This window comes from Notothenia rossii (genome assembly GCF_949606895.1).
Source record: "Notothenia rossii genome assembly, chromosome: 11".
NCBI classification, from domain to species: Eukaryota; Metazoa; Chordata; class Actinopteri; order Perciformes; family Nototheniidae; genus Notothenia; species Notothenia rossii.
In genome coordinates, this window is record NC_136910.1 from 4577950 (window position 1) to 4601136 (window position 23187).

A 23187-nucleotide genomic window follows, 5' to 3' on the forward strand; every position below is an offset into this window, starting at 1 on the left:
CCATGTTTGTGATTGGTCGAATGCTCCAAATACCACCCCTTTTATGTGAACGCGCACCCAACTAGATAGGACACGGCTGGTTTGAGCGATCCACTTGATAACCAGCGTCGTTGTACAGTTTAGCGACAGAGCATATGTTTTGGATTAGGCCAACCGGCTAACTCAAACATATCCAGGTTAGGAAAATCCAGTTTCGTAGTACAGGCCTCAGGTGCATGTTGCGAAAAAAATGTTGTTACAGTGGATGGAGGGGGTGGGGGCGGGGCGCCTAAAGTCAAAGATGAATCTTGATTGGGCCAAATTTGACCTCGAGTCACCCAAAACAATTCTGCTGGGTCTCCCCAGACCCCAACACCAAATTATACACTTTTTTTAGAGACCTTCAGACTTGGCAAAAATGGTCAAAATCAGTTTTGTAGTAGTATATAATTTTAACTTGAAACGGGTCACGGGAGAGCACAACATAAGGGCAGTCGGAAGTAACGTGTTACTGTAATAATATTACTTTTGTCGGTAACGGAGTAGTGTAACGCGCTTCAGTAATCACACTACAGTTACTAACATTACCCCAACTGTCACGTTTGAAGGGACGAAATCGTGACATCTTCACGTCTCCCAGCATGGTAAATCGTCACATGTTCACGTCTTGCCGTGATATCGGGTTGTGTAAGAAACAACATACACTTTAAAACGTGTGTCTGGGTCGTAATAAGGGCATGAACAATCGGCCTACTGTATATGGTGGTGTTTTATAGGAGGACAGGCTGAAACATTCCGGTGGCTTACCAACATGACTGTTTGGTGCTGAGATGTCTCTGGAGATGCGCTGGTTTCATCGAGCTGTTGGCTAGTTTCTCCCCAAAGAAAAAACACAATGCCTGGGGCGTGTTGCCGTTTGTTGACGTGAATCCCATCAAAGCATACGCATCCTGATATTGACGGCATTGTTTTGGCTAAATTTTGGCTCTCGTTTTTTCTCCGTTGTCCACGTTCCCTGCTGTAGTGCTGCTACGTTTAAACCACGATTCCATTTCAATGTCCACTTGTTATAATATAATATTGCAAATGTCTTTCCGCTCAGCGTGGTTCCGGGCTAGAGCCTGATTTAGCTCTGGTTCTTCCCGTTTCCACCGCAGTGCAGCCGGCTCTCAGTACCAAAACCCGGTTCTTAGATGGCCCCACTCGGCTGCCCGGCAAGAACCAATACGCTTACGTCGGAGGGGGGCGAGATTAACCTGAGCAATAACAGTTGATGGCGAGTACGGCATTAAAAGTTGTAACAAGCAGTAGCGCTGAGCAAAGTGACTAGAACATGAACACACAAGTAAAAACAAAGAACCAGTTAAGCACCAGAAAAGCACAAGAACGGATCTTGAACCCTTGGTGGTTCTAGAAATATTTAATATAACATTTTATTTTCTATTTAATTTATTGTACTATGATTATTTTTGTAATCATGCATGGTATTTTTTTAATTAACCTTTTTTTAAATTGTTATCTCACGTACCCCCTGCATTACCCCAACGTACCCCCAGGGGTCCGCGTACCCCCATTTGAGAATCACTGGATTAGAGAATGACTAACTCAGTCCATTACTTATTCATTGACACATTTTTGATTAAGCAATTAGTGGGTTATTTGATGATGCTTTTATTGATTCATGCACAAAATTAACAAAAGATGCATTGGGTTTTCACATTTGATTGATGGTAGATGATGCTTGAACAATGCTAAGGTGATTTCGGTGGAGTCGGCATGTCCGAGGGTCTCACCATCTCCTGCTTGTTGGCTTCGTTGATGTCGGTGTTGTACTTCCAGGAGGCCTCGGTTTAGGCGTTCCACACAACCTCAGCTGTCCTGTTGTACTCTTCTAGAAAAGCCTATGCATTCAGCTCATCCGTGTCCTTGTCTGGGTAAACAAAAAGGTCAAGTCGGTCAAAATAATGCAAATCAAATCCAAATAGTTTCACTTTTAGCTAAACAATAGCGTGTGGAGAGGAAGTATACGTTTCATGTGTTTCTGCTTCCAGTAGATGATGGATTGTGTAATACAGGGGTTCCCAAAGTGGGGGTTGTGAGATGAATACAAAAAAAAAGGATTTAAAAAAAAAAAAAGATTGATTATTATGTTTTTTTAAATTATTATTGATAATGTTTCCATAGACATTTTTTTTCTTTGACAATCCACTAGGGCAGTGTTTCTCAAACTTTTTATTTTCTGAAATTAATTCACCCCCGTCGACAGGGGGTCGCCAGTCTCTGGCACTGTTATTTTGGGGGTCACGGGCTGAAAAGTTTGGGAACCCCTGGTGTAATAGACTGAGGGATTTTACAGTTTAAACTTTTAAACCATCCTGCAGACAACACTTTCCTAGTTAAATCTTATAACCAAAAAATACAATTTCCTAACTTTTTTTACTTGATTCATCGAGATGAGTACTTATACTTTATTAAACAATATAATGTGAATGTGTTTCATCGTCTGTTTGTTGACCGTTCATTTTGAGCGACGCTCTTACCAATATCTTCAGGGTAGCCCTCTGGGATGGCAGGAACCCAGTTAAAGTCCGGCCATCCCAATGTCTCATTCACATTTTGCTCCTCCAGCCACTTAGTAATGGGGTCAAAGTACTCCATCAGTGCGTTGGCATCCAGCCTGTTGGTACCAATGGCCGCCTGGAGCACCTCAGGCCAGGGTTTGGAAGAGCCAGCCTGGAGAATTGTCCTGGAGAAGGGAGAATACAGCTGTAAAACACCTTCACTGTTTGCTTCAATCCAGTATTCATGATCTGGGTAATAAACAAAGGAGACCCCGACAAGATCACATACTTTAAAACTGCCCCAGCTTCTGCAGAGCGGTAGATATCACATGTGTGCAAGGGACCCGTGTGGCCAGCTTTAACACACAGTGCTTTGTGAAGCTGGAACTGCAGGAGGAAGCTGATAAAATACCTGCAGGGAAAACAATTACTCCGTTATCTCTTTACACGACTGCTTTTCAAAATGTTACAAATATTTAGTTCAAAAAAGACAAATATAGAGATGTACCTTAAGTAGAGTATTTACTAGAGCGCAAAACTACAAACGCCTTACATTTTAAGGATGCTGTAAGTGTGTGTTTTAGCAACAACTAGATGATGTTTGCCTGTTATACTAAGTGTGTGTTTGGCTACATGTGTCACATTGTTTAAGAAACCAGCTGGGGCTTATTTCCTGAAGCTTCCTGCTATGGTATGGTTATTGTATGGTGTAAGACTCAAGGGCCAGTAATTGAGTCCAGATGACTGCAAACAATAGCTTCATTCCCACATCACCAGCCATGCTTACATGTTCATTATTATACTTCCCTAATGTCTTCATATGTATGTGGAGGCACATACATAAACCCTTGATTGAGAGTAAAGCAAATCAGACAGCAAGGAATTGACTAAATGCATATAAAAAATATGTTCATTGGCTTATTGTGTTCTGTGTGTAAACTATTACATCGGAAAAAAAAGCTACCTGATGTACGGCGTGTTTCCAGGGATGTGGTATTTTGCCCCGGGATCAAAATGCTCCTCTGTGCGTTTGGTGGGTGGGCAGATGCCTTGATATTTCATCCTTCAAAATGAAATAAGAGATGGATTAAAAACACACTGGCATAAGGAAAATATATTGAAGCTACTGAGGATAGCATTTTTCCTTATTCGTTGACTTGTATGTATCCATTAATTGACAGCTGGGCATGTGTGCTCTATTTCCAGCAGAAGCTACTAAAGTGTGAATGCCAGCTAGTGAAACCAGCTCTACTGTTACTACCAACAATCCTGACTTAATATTTTGCGGCTGGGATTTGCTGAGTCTCAGCAGGTGGAAAGTGGCATTGGCTCGACAAAAGGGATTGGCAAAGAATGACAACAGCCAGTCTGATAAACTCACTTAACTCATATTTTTAACATTTTCCACTAGCCTACAGTATATTCTACAGTGGCGTGAGGGTTCCTGAAATTCAGGTTTGGCTTTTAGTTTTGATGTGCCACCTCAAGATTTTCAGCAGACCCATCAGGCCAGCATATAACACATTTCTGGGAGCTCAAATGTCAAAGTACTATGAACAACTTACTGAATTCATGTTAGAAGCTTTTGTTTTTCCATAATATATGGAATTACAATTCAAAAATATACGTTGGATTCGGTAGATTTTGGTGATGAATCTACTAAAAATGTATCATCCAATCCATCCAGCTTAATAGAGAGTTTTAACTTATTGTTTAACTGTCCGACCTGCAACTGACTGTTTCGTTCCCTCTCACAGTTGTCAAAATGTATTTTATTGGCTGTTTTCAGTGAAGTTATTAAAACACGCTGTACACTACCTGTTCAAAACTTAACAGACTAACTCGTAAACATAGAGCATTTAGCAGCTACAGATATCAGATGGATGTAGAGACTAAAACAGAGCTTATAGAAAGTGAATACTGGATTGTAACTTATGAAGTGGACATGAATGATAATGCTAATAATGTCCCCAAGTGGCCAAAATAATTTGTTATTACAGGTGTAAGTCATTTTCTAAAACAACAGACCATTGCATAGTTAGCATCAACACGGGTAGCAGTGGGAAACCGTTACTAGCTGTAGCTTCATTACTGTATGCCTACAGACATGAGTTGTTTTCAAAAAAGTAATCAATCATCACACATCCCGGAAAACAAACTATTGTCTTTATGTGAAGTATCTTGTAAGTAGTGATGTGTCGGTCGCGAACGAGCCGATTCTTTTGAACGAGCCGATTCTTTTGAACGGCTCTTTGGTTCGAACGAGGGGAACCGAGTCGCACTTGGTGAGAGCCGTTCTTGTTATCGTTCAATCGTTGGTCCGCACTCACTGCCTGCCAAAATCCACTCGTCTGTTAAAAAGCTTGATTATGTTCCCCAAACGTATTCTGTGAAGACCCGCCCCTACTCTGATTAGCAGGTTTCAGCAGGAGGAGTGAGGTGGGGTGGGTCTTACGGAATACGCGAGAGAGAGAAGTCGTAACAAGCGGTTCAGGACAGGTAGACGACGTGTTTTTCGGATGGAAAATGAGCCAAACGCGAAAACGCAGCAGCATTTGGATGCACTTCAACCAAAACCCAGGCAGTGATAAAGTGCACCATTTGTAAAACCAAAATATCCTTTAAAGCAGGGTCAACTAATAATCTCCATCGCCACTTAAAAACACAGTATATAATATTAAGAGTTGCGTAAATTTCATTCAAGGCAACTTTATTTACTTAACACATACGGAGGGTAAATTCAGAGTAGTACATTCACGGACATGAATGACATGGATATGGCGCCACCTTGTGTCGCGTTTACAAAGCAGATTATTGACATTAGATCTGGCAATACAGTCAATCATTATCCTGGTGATTATTTCACAGATAAACCTAGTAACCCCGCCAAAAAACAGCTCTTTTGAACGGCTCTTTGAAAAGGAACAGAGGCATAAGATCCGGGTCCCTTCAAAGAGCCATAATCCCAATCACTACTTGTAAGTATGTGAACCTACCTGAGGTGCCACCAGTCAGCGTTGTACCGCTCTGGAGGCGTGTTTCCATTGAACACCCCCCATCTCCACTGGTCGATGAGGTAGCCAAAGGGAAGGAAGGCTATCTTCCCCAGAGCCATCTTCAACAGGTAGTTGGTGTCAGTTTCTGGAGAAACACAGCGCAGGAATACTATTATTTTAAGCATTTGATGATGAATTAGATATTTAAAGTTTCTTCTAATTAAATATTTGCAATTCATCCACATCTCTTCTTTGGGAGGGTATTTCAGTGGCTTGGCTTAGTCTCTACCTGTGTCAGAGGTCGCAGTATTCAGCAGTCCAATGGTGTGCAGATGTTTGGGTGTGGAAACGGAAAGAGACAACACGTCCCCAATAGCCTCGTGAAACCCGGGGTTGGCTCCGCGACGGTAGCCCACAGGCAGGTCCTTGTACTGCAGGTAATACTGGACGTGTCCCATCTCATGGTGAACAGTAAAGAGCTGCTCCATTGTTACTGTGGTGCACTGCTTGATCCTAAAGACGATACAATTACATCACGTTTTATAAACAAGACGAGCTATGAAGTTGGCAATGAATGAAGTGCAACTATTAACTGAACTCACTAAATCATTCTCATACAACTGCATTCATTGACGTTACCTGAAGTCTTTGCGGTTGTAAAAGTCCCAGGCAGACGCATGGCACACCACCTCTCGACCCTCAGGCTTCACCAGCATGGATTCTTCCCAGAACTCCTTGGGCATCTCGTCTAAATTCAGAGACGTGAAGAACTCCTCGGCCACACCAAACATGTGCGTGGCGTTATAGCCCTGTGGAGGGGACACAATTAATGGTTCAGCTCAATGCAATCTGATAAAACTAGAGTTAAAGTTGGATTCATGATCTCCTTTGAAGATGACTGTCCAACAGAATCCCAGTTGCAGTCTTTTTATGTTTATTATTTAGAAGCCAAATCATTCATGGTTATGAGCAGGAGCTGGAAAATCATATTTTTTATTTTTTGTAATTGTAAAAGTTATTTCTTTTAGATTCATCTTTTATTTACAAGGAAAATGTACGCTAGAGGGGGTAGGACCAGAGAAGTTGTTTTAAGCTTCTTCTTGCCCCTGTTGAACATGAGAGACTATTTGAGAATTTATTTTATCTTTGTTGTACCTTGAACGTTTATTTTTTTTATAATTATTATTATAAGGAAAAATTATTATTGTTGTATGTTTTGTTTCTGACATGCTCAATAAATTGACTCAAATATAAATAAATAAAAATAAAAAGAATGTCTTAATGTGTGCATATGTATAAATGTGTCTGTTGATTGTGTGTGTTGATTGTGAAGCTTCAGGATATACATATTTTTATATATATTTGTATTTTTGTATTCGGTATTGTGGGAAACGGCATTTTGATCTCCGTCTGTACACAAACTGAAAGATTGACAAAGTTGACTTTGACTTTCCCCATACTTACTTGTCGCTCCATTTCTTCAGTCACATCCAAGTTGGGCTTGTCAGGAAATGGGATCATCATACCATAAATATTGTTCCAGGTCTGGCTCCACATATTTCCTGAGAGCGAGGAAGAAAACGCACTTAAGCAACAATTCTGACTTGTTATGGGATACTCCGTCAGGGGCACTGTAGGAAATCACTCTTTCACAGTAATGTGATGAGCACACAACATGACCTGCAGTGGTGAGTCCGCACCACGATACTGTATTGTTCCTGGCATGTGTGATTACATCTTTGATGCTTTGATTAACTAATCACCATTTACATTACGGAGTTATTGGAGCGATGTGTCACTACTCCAACACCCTTTGTGTACAATATAATTACCTAGGTTGTGGATTTGTTTTAACTGCGGTTTTAACAAACTACCTAAAAGATTAAATATAAGACTTGATAAAGGCATTTTTAAATTGGATTTAAATTACATCAAATGCAATTGAACCGATTCCAAATCGTATTATAGGCCTATTGTATATGATAAATCTGACTTGAAGATACTTTCTTGAATTTCCATAATTGCAGGTGTGCATTTGAATAAAAATTCCTGAAGATCTCAGCTTGTGATTTCCCCAGGGAATGTTGCCAGACACCTATTTTCTAATACTGCAAATGCAGAACTATCATCAAGGAAACATAAAATGATGGCCAAATTACCCAAGGATACAAAAAAAGCCAGAAAACATTTTGGTTAGGGTTGTTATCCTCTGCCTATGGACAAATGAATCCATGGTTACATGCAAGTCATACTCTTCCCTTAATATTAAAATATATTTTCCAGGAAAGGGTTAAATAAAAAGGCATGGGTAAATTAAATAGCCTTTTCTGCACTCCCAAAAGAGGAACATCTCCTACTCCATTAAGCATACTGTCGTTTTGACAGTCTGCATCACATTAACGGTTCTTGTTAACCCTTTAACTGCCGGACCAAGAAAAAAGCTATGGAAAAATTATTTGTTTGCATTTTTTTATCAAATGGGCCACATATAACCACAAACTATTTTTTTTTATTTGACTGACCACACCGTTTTGTTTTTATGAGCCTCTACCAACTGGTCGAGCTGGCCTTTTATGGTAAAAGTGCATTTTCAATAATCATATACAGTACAGTATTTGTATACATCAAACTCAAATAAAACAAACTGAAATACATTTGTTTCTTTTATGGAAAATGAGCAATATATACAACCAGATATATTCATAAAAGATAGTGAAAAAAGTTTTAAAAAAGAATTACACCTAGCTGAAGGGCTTTCTGTTCGAACCACAGTGACATCTAGAGGTTGTTTTGAGCATAACATGTCAACCAAAGGGTAGAGCTGGCTAAATCAGTTAAACTTTTTTATTTTTTTTTCAACAAGATATCAAGACACAAAATGTGCTACCAAGTGGTGGTGCTGGCAGTTAAAGGGTTAAAGTTTATATAGCAACGTAAAAAAGTGAATTCCTACCCATCAGGTGGGCAGGGATGGGTCCTTTCAGGTTGATGTACTTTGGACCGTACTGGTTGTAGAGCTGGCGGCGCACAAAGGCATGCAGATTCTTGTAGAGCGGTTCAATAGTCCTGTAGAGTTTCTCTATATCCTCCTCAAAGGTCTCATACAAGCCTTTATACTCGTACCCAGAGCGCCAGTAAGCTCCAGTGTCAGCAAACCCTAAACAGGACACATTGTTATAGTTCTCTCTCTCTTTATCTTTCCTTATCAGTCATTGATGGCCCTTAACTCTCCTTGGGCTGCTTTCATGTCATTCTAATTAAATGAATTAGTCATTTGTACCGTTATGAACTTCAACGTTAAAGGTAAAGGGGGAATTCTTACCGTCCTCTCGAGAGGCTTTGTTTCTGAGCTCCACAAACTTGGAGTAGTGCTCCCTGAGAGGAACACCTGCTGCATTGTGCCAGGCCTCCCACACGTACAGCAGCCTCTTGTAGCTCCTGGAGGTTGCCATGATATTTATGAGTTCTGCGAAATAAAAAAGTTTTGCACCGCATCAGTCATGAAAAAAAGGATGGACTATAATGGGAGGCTGACGTAATCTGGGATGCAGACAAAAACGTATAACGTCAAAAGCAAGAAGTGAACGCTTTTCCAAAATCAATGAAGATGTATTGTGTTTTAGTTGACTTCATGCTCTCTCTCTCTCTCTCTCTCTACAGGAAAAGGCCAGAAGAGACGCATATTCAAGAGATTAGCTTTGAGTAATGACAACTCCATGATATTCTGAGTGTCATGTAAAACAAAACACATGCCAGAAATAGGAAATGAGGATGGAACAAGTTGAAGACCAAAGAAGATGCTTCAAATGGTGGAAAAAGTAATGTTGACAGTCTGGTTGTTATTTTAAAGAATAAAAGGATGTACCACGGACCCTGAATCACCCTGCTCCACCTTCAAATGTGTCAAAGACTACGAAACCAGTAATCATTTTCAGACTGCCTCGTCTACCTGCACATAATTAGCTTTTCTACTTTCATGATTTGATTTGAAGTAGAAATAACTGTTTGTCATTTTGTGTGTCCGCAAGGATTTCTCACAATGACTTTTGGCAGTTGTTGCCGACAAAACAGAGAGCCATTGTTCAGCGTTAAAAGCCGCCGACATGATGTTTCTATAGCTTTTTACTCAACACTTATGAGCACACATACATAACGCTTCATTTGGAGACCTCTCAGAAGTAATTTTCCAATCCTGTTACTTTTCCAAGAGTAGATAAGATCCAAACCACTTAGAACCTGTTTTTTTTTGGCAGGTGTTTCATACTTTTCAAAAGTGCTCTGATCCTGTTTTCATGAAAAAGACCAAGGCCTCTGTTTCATATAATTCATGCATTTTAAGTCCCAAACTGAGTCGACATTACCTCTGCCAAGGAGTTTGTGTTCTTGTTGTGTCGGTTGTTTTTTGTCAGAAGGATTACAGAAAAACTAGTCGTCTGATTTTCATGATGCTTTGTGGAAGGGTGAAGCATGTGCAAAGAAAGCGCTCATTGTATTTTGAAGTGGATCTGATTCATTTGGCTGCTGCACAAATTATTTTTCCCTTCTGTTCCCATTGCGTGGCCTTGGAGGTTCTGCGCTCTCCAGTGGCCTTTCCAGCTCTATATTTACTCACCAGGTTCCAGGCTCCAGCTTATGTTCGGCTCTGGATGCACCTTGGCCGTTGAGTAAATCTTGTCCATGGTGCTGAGAATGATGTTATACTGGAGACAAAAAAAGAGATTAGAAGTCAATGAAAGGTCAGTTTCAGATCAATGTTCCCGTTAGAAAACACCAAGCAGCTACACACCTCCTCTCTCTCAGCCAGGGGCAGGTTGGCCACTCCCAGGATCATGATCTTCTCCATCAGTACCTTGTCTTCGTTAGGGAGAGTGAGGAGAAGCGCAGGAGTGAAGACCTGTTTCGCCTTTAACCCCCATGCTGAGGAGAAGGCTTGATCGTCCAGGGATGCATTCACCTAAAGAAGAAAAAAAAAAAATAGTACCCATATATTCGTTACTTAAAAAACAACAATCTAAAAGTGAAAGGCCTGCCAGGAAGGGCTAAAGAGTATGTAGCATAAGACAATTCGCTTCATGTCTTAAAGGTCCCCCATTATACTGTTTTTCATCAATAAATTATAGGTCTCAGATATATACAAAATGTCTCATTGGCTCCAAACACCAAACAGATCATTGCAGCATTACCCATAATCCCCTCTGTTTCAGCCCGGTTTCCAAAGTGCTGATTCTCTGTCTGTTACTTAAAATGAAAATAGGGAGCCCCTCCCCACACCCCTCTGAGAGAGATTTGGTTAGAAAGAACACAATGGAGCTCGAGGAGGAGATTCAGGTGATAAGGTGGGGGGTGGGGGGGGGGGGGGGGGGGGGGTTACCTTGGTTGCTGATTGGCTAATGGTTACACAAGCCAATAAAATCGTTATGACATCATAAAGTGGCCAAAATATGATCAGCTCATTTGCAGACAGGTTTTTATAGAAATGGATCAGGACAAAAAGAGAATCTTTGTTCCTGAAACTTTCAGAGTCTCTTTCTCTTTCCACAGAGGGGACACATGTTGATGTAGAAGAGACATGGAGAAGAGGGGACACATGTTGATGTAGAAGAGACATGAAGAAGAGGGGACACATGTTGATGTAAAAGAGACATGAAGAAGAGGGGACACATGTTGATGTAGAAGAGACATGAAGAAGAGGGGACACATGTTGATGTAGAAGAGACATGAAGAAGAGGGGACACATGTTGATGTAGAAGAGACATGAAGAAGAGGGGACACATGTTGATGTAGAAGAGACATGAAGAAGAGGGGACACATGTTGATGTAGAAGAGACATGAAGAAGAGGGGACACATGTTGATGTAGAAGAGACATGAAGAAGAGGGGACACATGTTGATGTAGAAGAGACATGGAGAAGAGGAGACACATGTTGATGTAGAAGAGACAGTAAGAAGAGGGGACACATGTTGATGTAGAAGAGACATGAAGAAGAGGGGACACATGTTGATGTAGAAGAGACATGAAGAAGAGGGGACACATGTTGATGTAGAAGAGACATGAAGAAGAGGGGACACATGTTGATGTAGAAGAGACATGGAGAAGAGGAGACACATGTTGATGTAGAAGAGACAGTAAGAAGAGGGGACACATGTTGATGTAGAAGAGACATAAAGTGGATTTTGCATAATAGGTGACCTTTAAAAACGAGTATTCGGAAATGTTTTCCCTTTGTAGTCAGTTTTGTTGTTGCAATATTGATGTGACAGGAGTAGAACATGGGCAGAATTGAGAGTGCATTGGGACACAGTGGACACCTTTGAGTGGTGTGGAAAGAACCACCTGAGCTCAGTATTGCCAAGATAAAGACAAGGAAATGATGGTTGCCATGCAATTTGGTGAAGACAAATGGTCTTTTACCGCTTTCTCGCCAAATGATAGTCTAGACCTTAGATCCTCACTTGGAGCAAACCAGACTGCCTTTCCACCAGTTTGGAGCTGAATCATCGAGATGAAGAATGTGCCATTTACAGAGGGCTTTGCATTGGACAGCAGAAAGCCTACACATCTTACGGCGCAGACTAAAAACTCATCTCTTTCGACTCCACTTCGAGCGATAGAATTACTAACAAAGCACTTATATACTAACAAAGGACTGGCTTATCTAAAGCCAGTTGAGTAGCACTTGAAATGTTTGGCTCTGTGAAACCTGAACACGGACAGAACAGCGAAACAATCATAGCTCAAGGATGATATTTGAGAAATGACTTTATGTTCATGTACGCTCTTATATGGCCTCGTTGGATGTCAGGAGCTTTTCTTTACGGCACTCTTAAAGGTCATGGACGGAGGTGTTTCTGTGTAATGACAGTGCTGGGACAATAGATGGAATCAGGGCTGCTGTGCATGGATTTGACACATTGATTTGCTCCAATTTAAAACGAACTACTGCTGTATCGTGACAGCACTTTCTGTCCAATAGGCAGCACCTCTGCCATTTGATTGCCTCTTTTTTTTTCACTGTGTTTGAACCCTGTTGAAGTAGAGAAATCAAACTGCATATTGGGCAGTCATTTACAGTGACGTGGTGCCGACGCTGGAGAGAACTGATTTCAACAGGCTGATTTCATATTTCATAGCAGCATGAGAGAAAGGTTGCCCTCCAAGCTCTGAGGCTCCAGGAGCAGACTCACCTGAAGCTCTGAGTTGTGGTCTGTGATGTTGGTGTTGTAGTTCCAGCTGGCGGAGGCGCTCATGAAGAACACCTCCTCGGCAGTGCTGTTGTAATCGTTGAGGAACCTCAGAGCATCGCTCATGGTGTTCTGATACGCCCCTGGCAGCCAGCTCTCTGGCAGAGCCTCACAGAGTCCACACACTGGCAGCAGCAGCAGCACTGACCACAGCAACCTGTCCATGCCAGTGGCCATGGTGAGCCGCTACCCAAGGGAAAAAAACAAACATGGAGAAAAACTTTAAAAGAGTTGGAAGGAGCTAAAAATACACTTTCTCCCAAGAAGTGAGAGAACACCTTCCCCCAGGAGCTGCTGACTCGTCCGCTCCCTCGCCTGGCTGCTGGTGAAATGCACAGAAGCCAATGAGAGCTTCTTTTTAAGTGTCGGTTTAACCCTGCCCACACTGCCTTCCCTCTTTCCACTTACTTACTACCTCCGTCCCTCCTCCTCCTGCTGCTGCTGCTGCTGCTTCCCGTTCAGCAGCCGGGATTCGGATGGATGCCGGTATCTTTGATCAAATATAAGTTTCCATAACTGTACCAGATGTGAGATGATATGACACACCAGTGCAGCCTGCCTGTGGAGTGGCGGATCCTCACTAACCAGCACTGAGCGTCTGGGAGGGATTCCTACACTTTGCTCTCTGTTCCCTCCTTCAGCTTAGTGACAACCGAGGGAGGGGGGTTATAAAAGCCAGGGGAAATAAAAGAGAGGATTGGGGAATGAAACAAGAGGGGGGTGAGGCTGAGATTTGGAAAGGCTGTAAGAGATTAGCACAAAGAATGACAGAGGAACAAAATGGTGAAAGGGGCTCACCTTGAGTTGTGTCTTTGTGCAGCACATCTTCTTCCTCCCTGATCAGAGGAAAGAAAACATACAGCACATCCTTACAAATGGAAACATGTTTTATGTGATACGGATTCCCACACAATCCTGCAACAACCCCAATAAGAGAGAGCTGATGGGTCTTTTTGAAGAACAAGGAGGTTCACAGCTGTCAGGCAGTGGAGGGATCTCAAGCTGTCTCCATTCTTCTCTATCGTCAAATCTTTATTGTATAGATAGTCCCACTATACTGTAGTTTAAAAAACAGTCAGTGCAAGTGATACATTTCATATCAGTCAATGGCAGAATTACACTTCGTCATCATTTAAGTTGCGCTGACGGCCTTTTTCTTATCATATAGCGTTACTGTTACCATTTAAATAATGAATTATATTTATTACTTTTATTTTAAATCAAATGCACCTGTTTTAGATAATATATTAATTTTGATGTGTTGATTTGCAGGTTGGTTGTTATTTGTATTGTTCATGTATTTTATTATATTAACTAGCTATTTATTGCTATTTATTAAATAAAAATACTGTTATGAGCACTCTACAATGTCTCTATTTTGTAGATACCAGAATACATGACACAATGAATCTTTGTAATATATTTATGTTCTCTAGTTTAAATAATCATACCAATATTTAAACAATGTATGCTGGTCACCTGGAATCCTGGTAAGCTTCCAGCATGGTATATTTAATACTATCATTAAACAAACTGGTGATAGATAGATGATGTTTTTTTTTCATTTATTGTGCCCCCCTCAGAAAATAACTGGCCCCCCCGGGTCAAATTGGTCTAGAACCGCCACTGTGCAGATGTACAGACATCCTTGCGAGCTTGTGATGAAATATGCACACCCTAAAACAGAGCCTTTAAATACAGGAAGTGGCTAATTAGTAAATGTAAGACACATAATTAGAGGGAGTGGGCGATTGAGACCTTACATTTAGAGATATTTTTCCTATCTTCAGATTCAATTAGTTTTTTGGTGCTTTTGTTTTGGTTAGTATAAAAAACGAGTATTCTGGGATTATTTGTCTTGCTTTGTTTTAAAGAAGCAGTTATATATGTTCCCCTTTGTGTTCGTGTTAATTGGTCAGATTTAGTCTTCTTTTGTGAGGTTAATCTGTTCAGTTTTAGAGTTAGCAGAGCCTCAGCATTTAAAAAGCCATATCCCACAGGCTGTCGCAGAGCAACAGTCAGTGCAAGGAGTACAGTTGATATCAGTCAATGGCAGAATTACACTATTTCTTGCTATAACTAACAAGTAAACAAAGAATACTCCGAGTTGCTCTTAATCTCCAATTGAGCTGTTACACAATCTCCTCTGCCTGGGGGAGCTGTTCCAACAAGTGAAATTGGCCAATACAGATTTATTTTAAATGAATCTGTAATGAATCATCCTTTTTGCATTGACCTTTATAAATGACCTCTTTAGTTATTTTACTGTTGGTAGGGGAGCCTGTCATGTCCAAGCTGGATTCAGGTTGGCTAACGACACAGGAAGGACTCACAGGAAAAACAAAGCTTGCACCTAATCTGGTCTAATTGATCTCCTTGGTTACAGCCTTGCTGATTAATGTTCTCTCTCTTTTTGCCATGTCATAGCTCTATTTAGCTAGTGTCGAAACCAATGTCCTACTGCTACGTCACATTTAAGGCAGTTTCCCTAGTATCCCTTTTATTGTGAAAACAGCCACAGTGTAACGAGTCAATGAAACACAATTAATAATTTCTGCATGTTTCACTCCTTTAAGCTCTGTTTCGGTATCCACCACCTCTGCTTGCTTACACCTTTGTTACCTTTATAGCCCGTCCCTTAAGTGCTTAAACATACAGTAGTTAACATTACAGGAAAGCAATATATTAGTACTTTGTCAGGCTTAATATTTATACCCCCAAAGTTTTTTTCTTATTCAAAATAAGACCTTAACCTAAAGTATTCTTTAATGTTTAAATAAAGCCTTAGTTTGTCTGTCTGTCTCTCCTATTAATATCTAATAATAAAAATACTACATTTCAATAACGTGCTTTAACCACCAGGTGTCCCTTTCTATCAGCTTTGCACCGTTATGGTGTAAATATACCGATTGGATCAAATATAAAAGTCTGCCAAATTAGTATTGATACTGCGAGGAGACTTATATTGTGAAGAGAAATTGAAGATTTTGGGCTACAAGCCTCAAAAACAAACATCCTAAAGGTTATGCTTTTGTTTACATCAGACATTGATTTGAAACGGCTTTATTTTACTAGATTGAGTGCACGCAATCTTGCTTAAAATATCTATTGTTAATTGTGTTGTGTGTAATCCAATTGTCAGTGTTTTACAACTCACCTTGCTCCTGGGAAAAGGCTGAGCTGATGGAGAACACCTGCCTTTATAGATGTGTCAGCTAATTGGACTACGCCATTCCTCTCAAAAACCCTGAGGGGTGTTTAAAGAGGCCACTATTTAAGCCACCCCTTTTTAGAGCTTCTTCCCCCTGCATGCGACAATGGACTGGCCAGTAGGGCTATAAGTTCCTGCAGTGTGGAGATGAGGAAGGGGTATGTGAGTTGCTCTTGGGCAGAAGAGCACACAGGATGTCACCCATTTTTGTGATGTTTTGTTTATCCTTTAAATGCTAGATTGTGTCTGTTTTCATCTACACCTTTTTGTTGAAACCTAATTGATTTTATTACCCATCCTAAAATTGTCCATAAATTGGGTAAATAAAATCCTTATTTTTGCACCTCAACCTGCATTCCTGGTTTCTTGCGTCCCCTGGTTCTTCACATATGGTTCAGACTATGAGGAAGTAAAAAGAGCTATTCTTAGAAAATATGACATAAATCCAGAAACCTACAGACAAAGGTTTTGCAGTAATGATGTTGAACCACAGGAGAGCCCGACAGAACTTTATGTCAGTTTAAAATAACTTTATGGGAAGTGGGTTCAGCCAAAAGGGAAAACTGTTAAGGACATTGGAGAAATGATTGTCCTTGAACAGTATCTGAGAATGCTTTCCCCAGAGCTACAAGTTTGGATTAGGGAGCACAACCCTAAAACGGCCGCAGATGCCGCTGACCTGGCTGATGTGTTTGTCGCTGCCAGGCGGAAAAAGCAGCCATGGAGCTTCACTGCCTGGAAGACATCTAGGGACCCCAAAGGGCAAGGTGTGTCTCGGCCAACACAGAGGTTGGACTCAACATGGGATAAGACTCCTATAAGGGAGAAACCAACAGAGGTGAACTCAAATGTTAAACCCTCCAGGAGACTCATTTGTTACTTGTGTGGTGAAGAGGGACACACTAAACCTGTAGCTGGCATGTGGGCATTAATATATACCCACATGCCAGCTAAGGTCAGAAGAGCTTTATTTAACAGCTGCTCTTATGTCTGTGACCCCTCCTGTTGTTCATTGATCAGCCTGAAACATGCACTTGTCAAGGTTCAGAGGGCAGTAGCCATCGATCATCTTAAGATAAGATATACTTTATTGATCCCAAGTTGGAAACATTTGCGTTACATCAGCATGTGTAACAGTTGTAAATATGCGGTGGTGTTTATTTGTAAATCATTTAGTATAATCACACAAGTTCTGTGTTTTATATTTAATAATTCTGTGTTCTTTATCTATTGAATGTTCAATACCTGAGAAGGCCAGAGATGAACAACTTGGGTCGCAGGTTCCTCAACAGTGCATTACAAGATATCTATCAATATGTGTGTATACCTCCACCATTAAACTGTCATATTCTACACATCTCTTATACTATCTACATACATCTTATAAGTGTATAATACATATAATATCAGTTAAAATAAGTGCTTAAACATACAGTAGTTAACATTGCAGGAAAGCAATATATTAGTACTTTGTCAGGCTTAATATGTATACCCCCAAAGCTTTTTTCTCATTCAAAATAAGACCTTAACCTAAAGTATTCTTTAATGTTTAAATAAAGCCTTATTAGTTTGTCTGTCTGTGTCTCCTATTAATATCTAATAATAAAAATAACACATTTCAATAACTTGCTTTAACCACCAGGTGTCCCTTTCTATCAGCTGTGCACCGTTATGGTGTAAATATACCAATATACCGATTGGATCAAATATAAAAGTCAGCCGAATTAGTATTGATACTGAGAGGACACTTATATTGTGAAGAGAAATTGAAGATTTTGTTTAATTGCTGATATATTTATGATCCACGTCACATATTCAGTTTCGGCGGCAGTTGTTCCTGTTTGTCTAGAAGTCTTCTCAGCAGGGCTCTATAAATAGAGAGAACTACGGCAGATATGTCATATTTAATGCAGCCGAACCGTGTATTACAATGCCGTTATGTGATGACCTCCAAAGAGAAAAGCAAGCACACTCGGAATAAAGTATTATTATTTTTTAATGTTTTCGGATTTCACATCAACAGGAAGTCCGGTTAACTCAAATGTCCGTGTGGAACAATACCCCAACCCATAGATCCGTGGATGAATAATGTCAATCACCACATTACACACATCCCTTCACATTTAGACTTAAATTTACATTAAAGTATTTCGTGAGGCCTTCTAAAATGTTTTTAAATATAATTAGGGTTGTAGTTGAATAGTTTGTAAATGATTGCGTCGTCAATTTGGCAGCCGCATCTTTCCCCACCATCACCTCACACAGATCCACCGCAGCAGGGAGCAGCAGTTCCTCCGCTCTTGTGTGGGGCTTTCGCGCCTTAGCAATCCTCTGCGCTACCAGGTAGGAGGCCCGCTGCGCTTGAGCAGAAACAGACGTAACATTAACCATCCGTTGTTGTTGGTGGCGGTAGTCCTCGCCCTTCCTCTCAAAAAAAGCCTGTTCTTTTTTTGCATAATCCGGATGCTTGGTCTCGAGGTGCCTCTTCAATTTGGCAGGCTTCATCGCCTCATTGGCAAGACACCGCAGGCATATCAGACATTTCGGTTTCCCTTCCACTTCAATAAATCCATATTGGAGATACTCCTCATCGTATTTCCTTACTTTTGTTTTTCATTTACTTCATTTGTAGCCGTAACCGGTTGTTTTAAAAATCTGTCCATCTTCGTAGTATGCTAGCCGTGTTATATCTCTATGATGCTAGCAGCGGCGCTCTCTGACTGACGTACCAGTTATTGTTGTTTCCACGGTAACGGGTGACGCGCTTGATTTTTAAATGTATAGATTTGTTAGATTAGAACGTAATCTATGAACTATTTTAGATTAAAACAATTAAATATTATTTGTTGAACTATGAAGCCTTTTGTAAAAAAAAAAAAAAGATAATTTAAATGAATGAATCTGAAAACTTTTCACAGACACCCTGGTAGAGTGCCATCAGGGGCGGAGCTTCCTACAGGCAATATAGGCGGTTGCCTAGAGCGCCACCCAGAGGGGGGCGCCAAAAATTGCAACAAAAAAAAAATTTTTTTTTTTTTTTTTTTTTTTTTTTTTGCTTGGCGCAGTTTTGGCGCCCCCCCTCTATATCTGCAACCATTATTCTTACATAAAAAAAAAATTCTAACATAAGGGAAAATGAGCCAAAAATCTAAAACGGTCGGTCGGAGAGCCTCGGCTTTAGGTGTTCACAGTCAGAACATGCTAGAGCGCTGTGCATTGATGGGTATCGGTCAAGTGTTTATCAAATTGAGCGTTGAGGAAAGAAAGACTAACGTTAGAGAACTATGAAGAGGCAAAAGCCATCTGGGGCGCAGTATAAAAACAGAAGAAAAGAAGAAGAAGAGAAACGTGCCAAGGTGAAAGGTATACAATTTTGATTGTATTGTCAACATTAGCGAATGGATCATGTAATCTTGCTAGTTAGCTAAGCCAACGTTAGCTAGCCAGCGTTTGTTATTGCCATTCAGTCGAAACTGTCATAAGGCTATTTTCTTTGTGTCATGAAATAGAAATATTAGTAATAAAAACAATGTTAGTTTTGGTGTAGCGAGCTAGCCAGTGTGGTGGAATGTTAGTTAGTTGGTAACGTTAGCTAACGTTAAGTTTACCTCAGAAAGCACATTGACTATCCGAGTCAAACATTTGCCAAATTCAACCCTGTCATAATGTGCGCTAACGTTAGCTAACTAGCTCAGTGGTTCTCAACTCCAGTCCTGTTGAATGTTTTCGTTCCAACCCAGAACTAACACACCTGATTCAACTGTTCTAATAAGATAGGCATAGCTCTTGATTAGTTGAATCAGACCTGTCAGGCTGTCCTAATGCTTACTAACTAAATAATAGCTACATTTAACAAATGGAAATGATTCAATGTTGATAATACACATTTTGTTATATCATTTTAGATTCACTTTTAAAATATCTGGGACCATCTGCTGCATCAGTTGACAAGGAACCGCCATGCACCTCAGCTGTGCCGGCTTCCTCAGGTGAGTGCAATGTGTCAATAGATGTTCCTGATGATAAATAATTTAATGTGAAATCCAGTCAATATATTTGCTCTTGTGTGTTCTTTCTATATTTATAGACCTAGAACCACATGAAGGAACGTCAGAACAGCAAGCTGCTCATCCTGATGAGATGACCACTGATTCCACCCTGCCACTGACCACTGTGTCTGTTTGTTCTGGTGAGTACAATATGTCAATAGATGTTCCTGATGTGATGATAAATAATTGAATGTAAAAATGACTGTCGTGCCATTTCTAATCCAGCCAATATATTTGCTCTTGTGTGTTCTCTATATATGTATAGGCCCAGAACCACTGCAAGGAACGTCAGAACAGCCTGCTGCATCTCATCCTGATTGCACCACAGATTCCACCCATACACTCTTCTCAGGTGTGTGCCTTATGAATGTAAAGATGTTTAGCTATAAACCTAATTGTCCTCATGCTTTCAAATAATTGCTTTCTGTTTACATTTTACACACTGTCCCAACCTTTTTGGAATTGGGGTTGTGTGTGTGTGTGTGTGTGTGTGTGTGTGTGTGTGTGTGTGTGTGTGTGTGTGTGTGTGTGTGTGTGTGTGTGTGTGTGTGTGTGTGTGTGTGTGTGTGTGTGTGTGTGTGTGTGTGTGTGTGTGTGTGTGTGTGTGTGTGTGTGTGTGTGTGTGTGTGTGTGTGTGTGTGTGTGTGTGTGTGTGTGTGAAGATATTGTGAATATGAGGTGAGAAAATGTGCTTCACATGCCCTCCAGATGCAGCAAAGACAGACGATCCACTACCAACCGATCCTGCTGACTGCCCTTCACATCTCACAGACACAATGAGGACAGAGTTTGTTCGGAGAGGACCATATCAGATAACACCTGATTTCATTTTCCCAAGGAGAGATGATGGGAGAAGTTGCCACCACCAGTACTTCAGCAGGACCTTAGTAAATGGAGAAAGGATCAAAAGAAGTTGGGTGACATATTCAAAAAAGAAGAACAGTCTTTTTTGTTTTTGTTGTCAACTTTTATCTCCAAAACAAATTAATTTAACAAATGCAGGACTGTCGGATTGGAAAAATGCAAGTGCTGCTTTGACCAGCCATGAAAATAGTCCGGAACACCTGAACAATTTGGCGTCATGGAAAGAATTGGCAGTTCGATTAAAACAAGGTACAACAATAGACAAACAAGAGCAGGCCCTCCTTGAGGCAGAGAAGAGTCGGTGGAGAGCAGTGCTGACACGACTGGTTGCTATTGTACAGTCTCTGGCAGGGCGAAATATGGCATTGAGAGGAAAGACAGAAATACTCTCCTTCAAATGGAAACTTTTTGAAAGAGGTTGAGCTTTTGGCGCAGTTTGACCCAGTGATGAAAGACCACATCCACAAGATTAAAAGTCAAACATCCCACCACAGCTACTTGGGCAAAACCATTCAGAATGAGTTGATTGAATGCATCAGTGGAAAGATTCTATCAACAATAGTGCAAGAAATAAAGAAATGCAAGTACTTTTCCCTCATTTTAGATTGCACCCCGGATGTTAGCCACACTGAACAGCTGTCAGTAGTCATCAGAATTGTGACACTGGAAGAAGACCCCCAGATTAAAGAGCACTTCATGGGATTCCTAGTAGCAGAGGAGTCCACTGGTGAAAGTTTGTCCGCCCTGATTTTGAAGAGGCTGGAGGAGTTGCAGATTGCCTTTGATGACTGCAGAGGACAGTCATATGACAACGGCGCAAATATGAGAGGGAAGAACAAGGGAGTACAGGCCAGGCTACTGCAGTTGAACCCAAGAGCTTTGTTTGTGCCTTGTGGGGCACATACACTCAATTTGGTCATTGCTGATGCTGCCAAAAGCTCCAAAGATGCCATATCATTTTTTGGCATTGTGCAGAAGCTATACTGCCTGTTTTCTGCCTCTACACAGAGATGGGCCATCCTCAAGAAACACGTCAACCTTTCACTCAAAATGTGGTCAGAAACCAGATGGGAGAGCAGAGTGAAAGCTGTGGAGCCTCTGCGATATGAAGCCGCAGCTGTGAGAGAGGCACTGCTTGAGGTGAGAAACCAGGCCAAAGACCCAATCATCAGGATTGAAGCCCAGTCTCTGGCAGAAGAAGTGGGGTCATTCCGCTTTTCACTGTGCACAGTGGTCTGGTATGACATGTTAAGTCAAATTCAGCAGGTGAGCAAAGTCCTGCAGTCCCAAACAATGCAAGTGGATGTAGCAGTAAGTCTACTGAAAAAGACTGAAAAAGCTCTCAAATCCTACAGAGCCACAGGCTTTGTGGCTGCACAAACATCAGCCAAGGACATGTGTGAAGACATGAATGTGGATGCAGTCCTTGTGCAAAAGCGACTGAAGTCAACAAAGAGGCACTTCTCATATGAGTCTCCTGATGAGCCATTGAGGAATGCCTTGCAAAATCTGGAGGTAACGTTCTTTAACGTGGTGGTAGATGCTGCAGTGTCAGCACAAAAGGAGAGGTTTACCACTCTTGAACATGTGCAAGACAAGTTTGGCATTCTGTACAACTTCCCAGACCTGCCACACCAAGAGCTGATGAAGCAAGCAGAGGCACTTGCACACACCTTAAGCCATGGAGGGCAATCTGATTTGGATGGGAAGGAGCTGGCTCAGGAGTTGGAAAATGTACCTGACTTGCCATCAAAGAGCGAGACAACTCTTGAGTTGTTGAAATTCATACATACAAAGCAGCTCACCGAAATATATCCCAACTTGTGTATTGCTCTGCGGATCAGTGCAACGCTACCAGTAACAGTAGCTTCAGCCGAGAGGAGTTTTTCCAAATTAAAACTCTTGAAAACATACCTGAGGTCCACCATGGCTCAAGAACGCCTCAGTGGTCTGGCTGTAATCAGTATTAACCATGAGGTTGGTGGTCAGATTTCATATGATGATGTGATTGATGACTTTGCAGCGAGGAAGGCCAGAAGGATTGCACTGTAAATGGAAACCAGTAGGAGCTAATATGTAGGCCAACCTTGTGTGATGATAGGGAGTGGAATGTAAATAGTTCTTGAGACAAAGTGAATTTGTAATTTTTATGTATTTGTTTGTTTATTTAGCATATTATATTTTGATTATTTGACATGTGTAACATATTTTACAATACATAATTTTCTTTTAAAGCAAATGTGCACGTTATTTTATTGTTTGTTATTGTTATTATTGTTTGTTAGC

The 23187-nt window shown here is 40.9% G+C and overlaps 2 protein-coding genes across 7 annotated transcripts; one reads left to right on the top strand and one right to left on the bottom strand.

Moving 5' to 3' along the window:
- Positions 1 to 1635: 1635 nt before the first annotated feature.
- Positions 1636 to 13723, bottom strand: LOC307025393 (angiotensin-converting enzyme-like). Of its 2 annotated transcripts, XM_079660023.1 has the most exons (14): positions 13576 to 13723; positions 12721 to 12963; positions 10323 to 10490; positions 10149 to 10236; positions 8859 to 9002; positions 8490 to 8693; positions 7001 to 7098; positions 6176 to 6345; positions 5826 to 6049; positions 5537 to 5681; positions 3505 to 3603; positions 2830 to 2952; positions 2520 to 2725; positions 1637 to 1909 (listed from the first exon to the last, which is right to left on the bottom strand). In XM_079660023.1, exons 1-14 carry the CDS (start codon positions 13600 to 13602, stop codon positions 1881 to 1883), a joined length of 1968 nt encoding a protein of 655 aa, XP_079516149.1. In that variant the 5' UTR covers positions 13603 to 13723; the 3' UTR covers positions 1637 to 1880. The 2 variants fall into 2 exon arrangements, with proteins under 2 accessions (XP_079516150.1, XP_079516149.1); XM_079660024.1 differs by lacking the exon at positions 2830 to 2952 and having other exon boundaries at positions 1636 to 1909.
- A 5307-nt stretch (positions 13724 to 19030) lies between these two features.
- Positions 19031 to 23105, top strand: LOC307025252 (zinc finger MYM-type protein 1-like). Of its 5 annotated transcripts, XM_079659896.1 has the most exons (5): positions 19031 to 19351; positions 19894 to 19977; positions 20076 to 20177; positions 20303 to 20389; positions 20746 to 23105. In XM_079659896.1, exon 5 carries the CDS (start codon positions 21349 to 21351, stop codon positions 22951 to 22953), a length of 1605 nt encoding a protein of 534 aa, XP_079516022.1. In that variant the 5' UTR covers positions 19031 to 19351; positions 19894 to 19977; positions 20076 to 20177; positions 20303 to 20389; positions 20746 to 21348; the 3' UTR covers positions 22954 to 23105. The 5 variants fall into 5 exon arrangements, with proteins under 5 accessions (XP_079516022.1, XP_079516021.1, XP_079516020.1 ...); XM_079659895.1 differs by having other exon boundaries at positions 19894 to 20389; positions 20700 to 23105; XM_079659894.1 differs by lacking the exon at positions 19031 to 19351 and having other exon boundaries at positions 19363 to 20177; positions 20700 to 23105.
- The last annotated feature ends 82 nt before the right edge of the window (positions 23106 to 23187 follow it).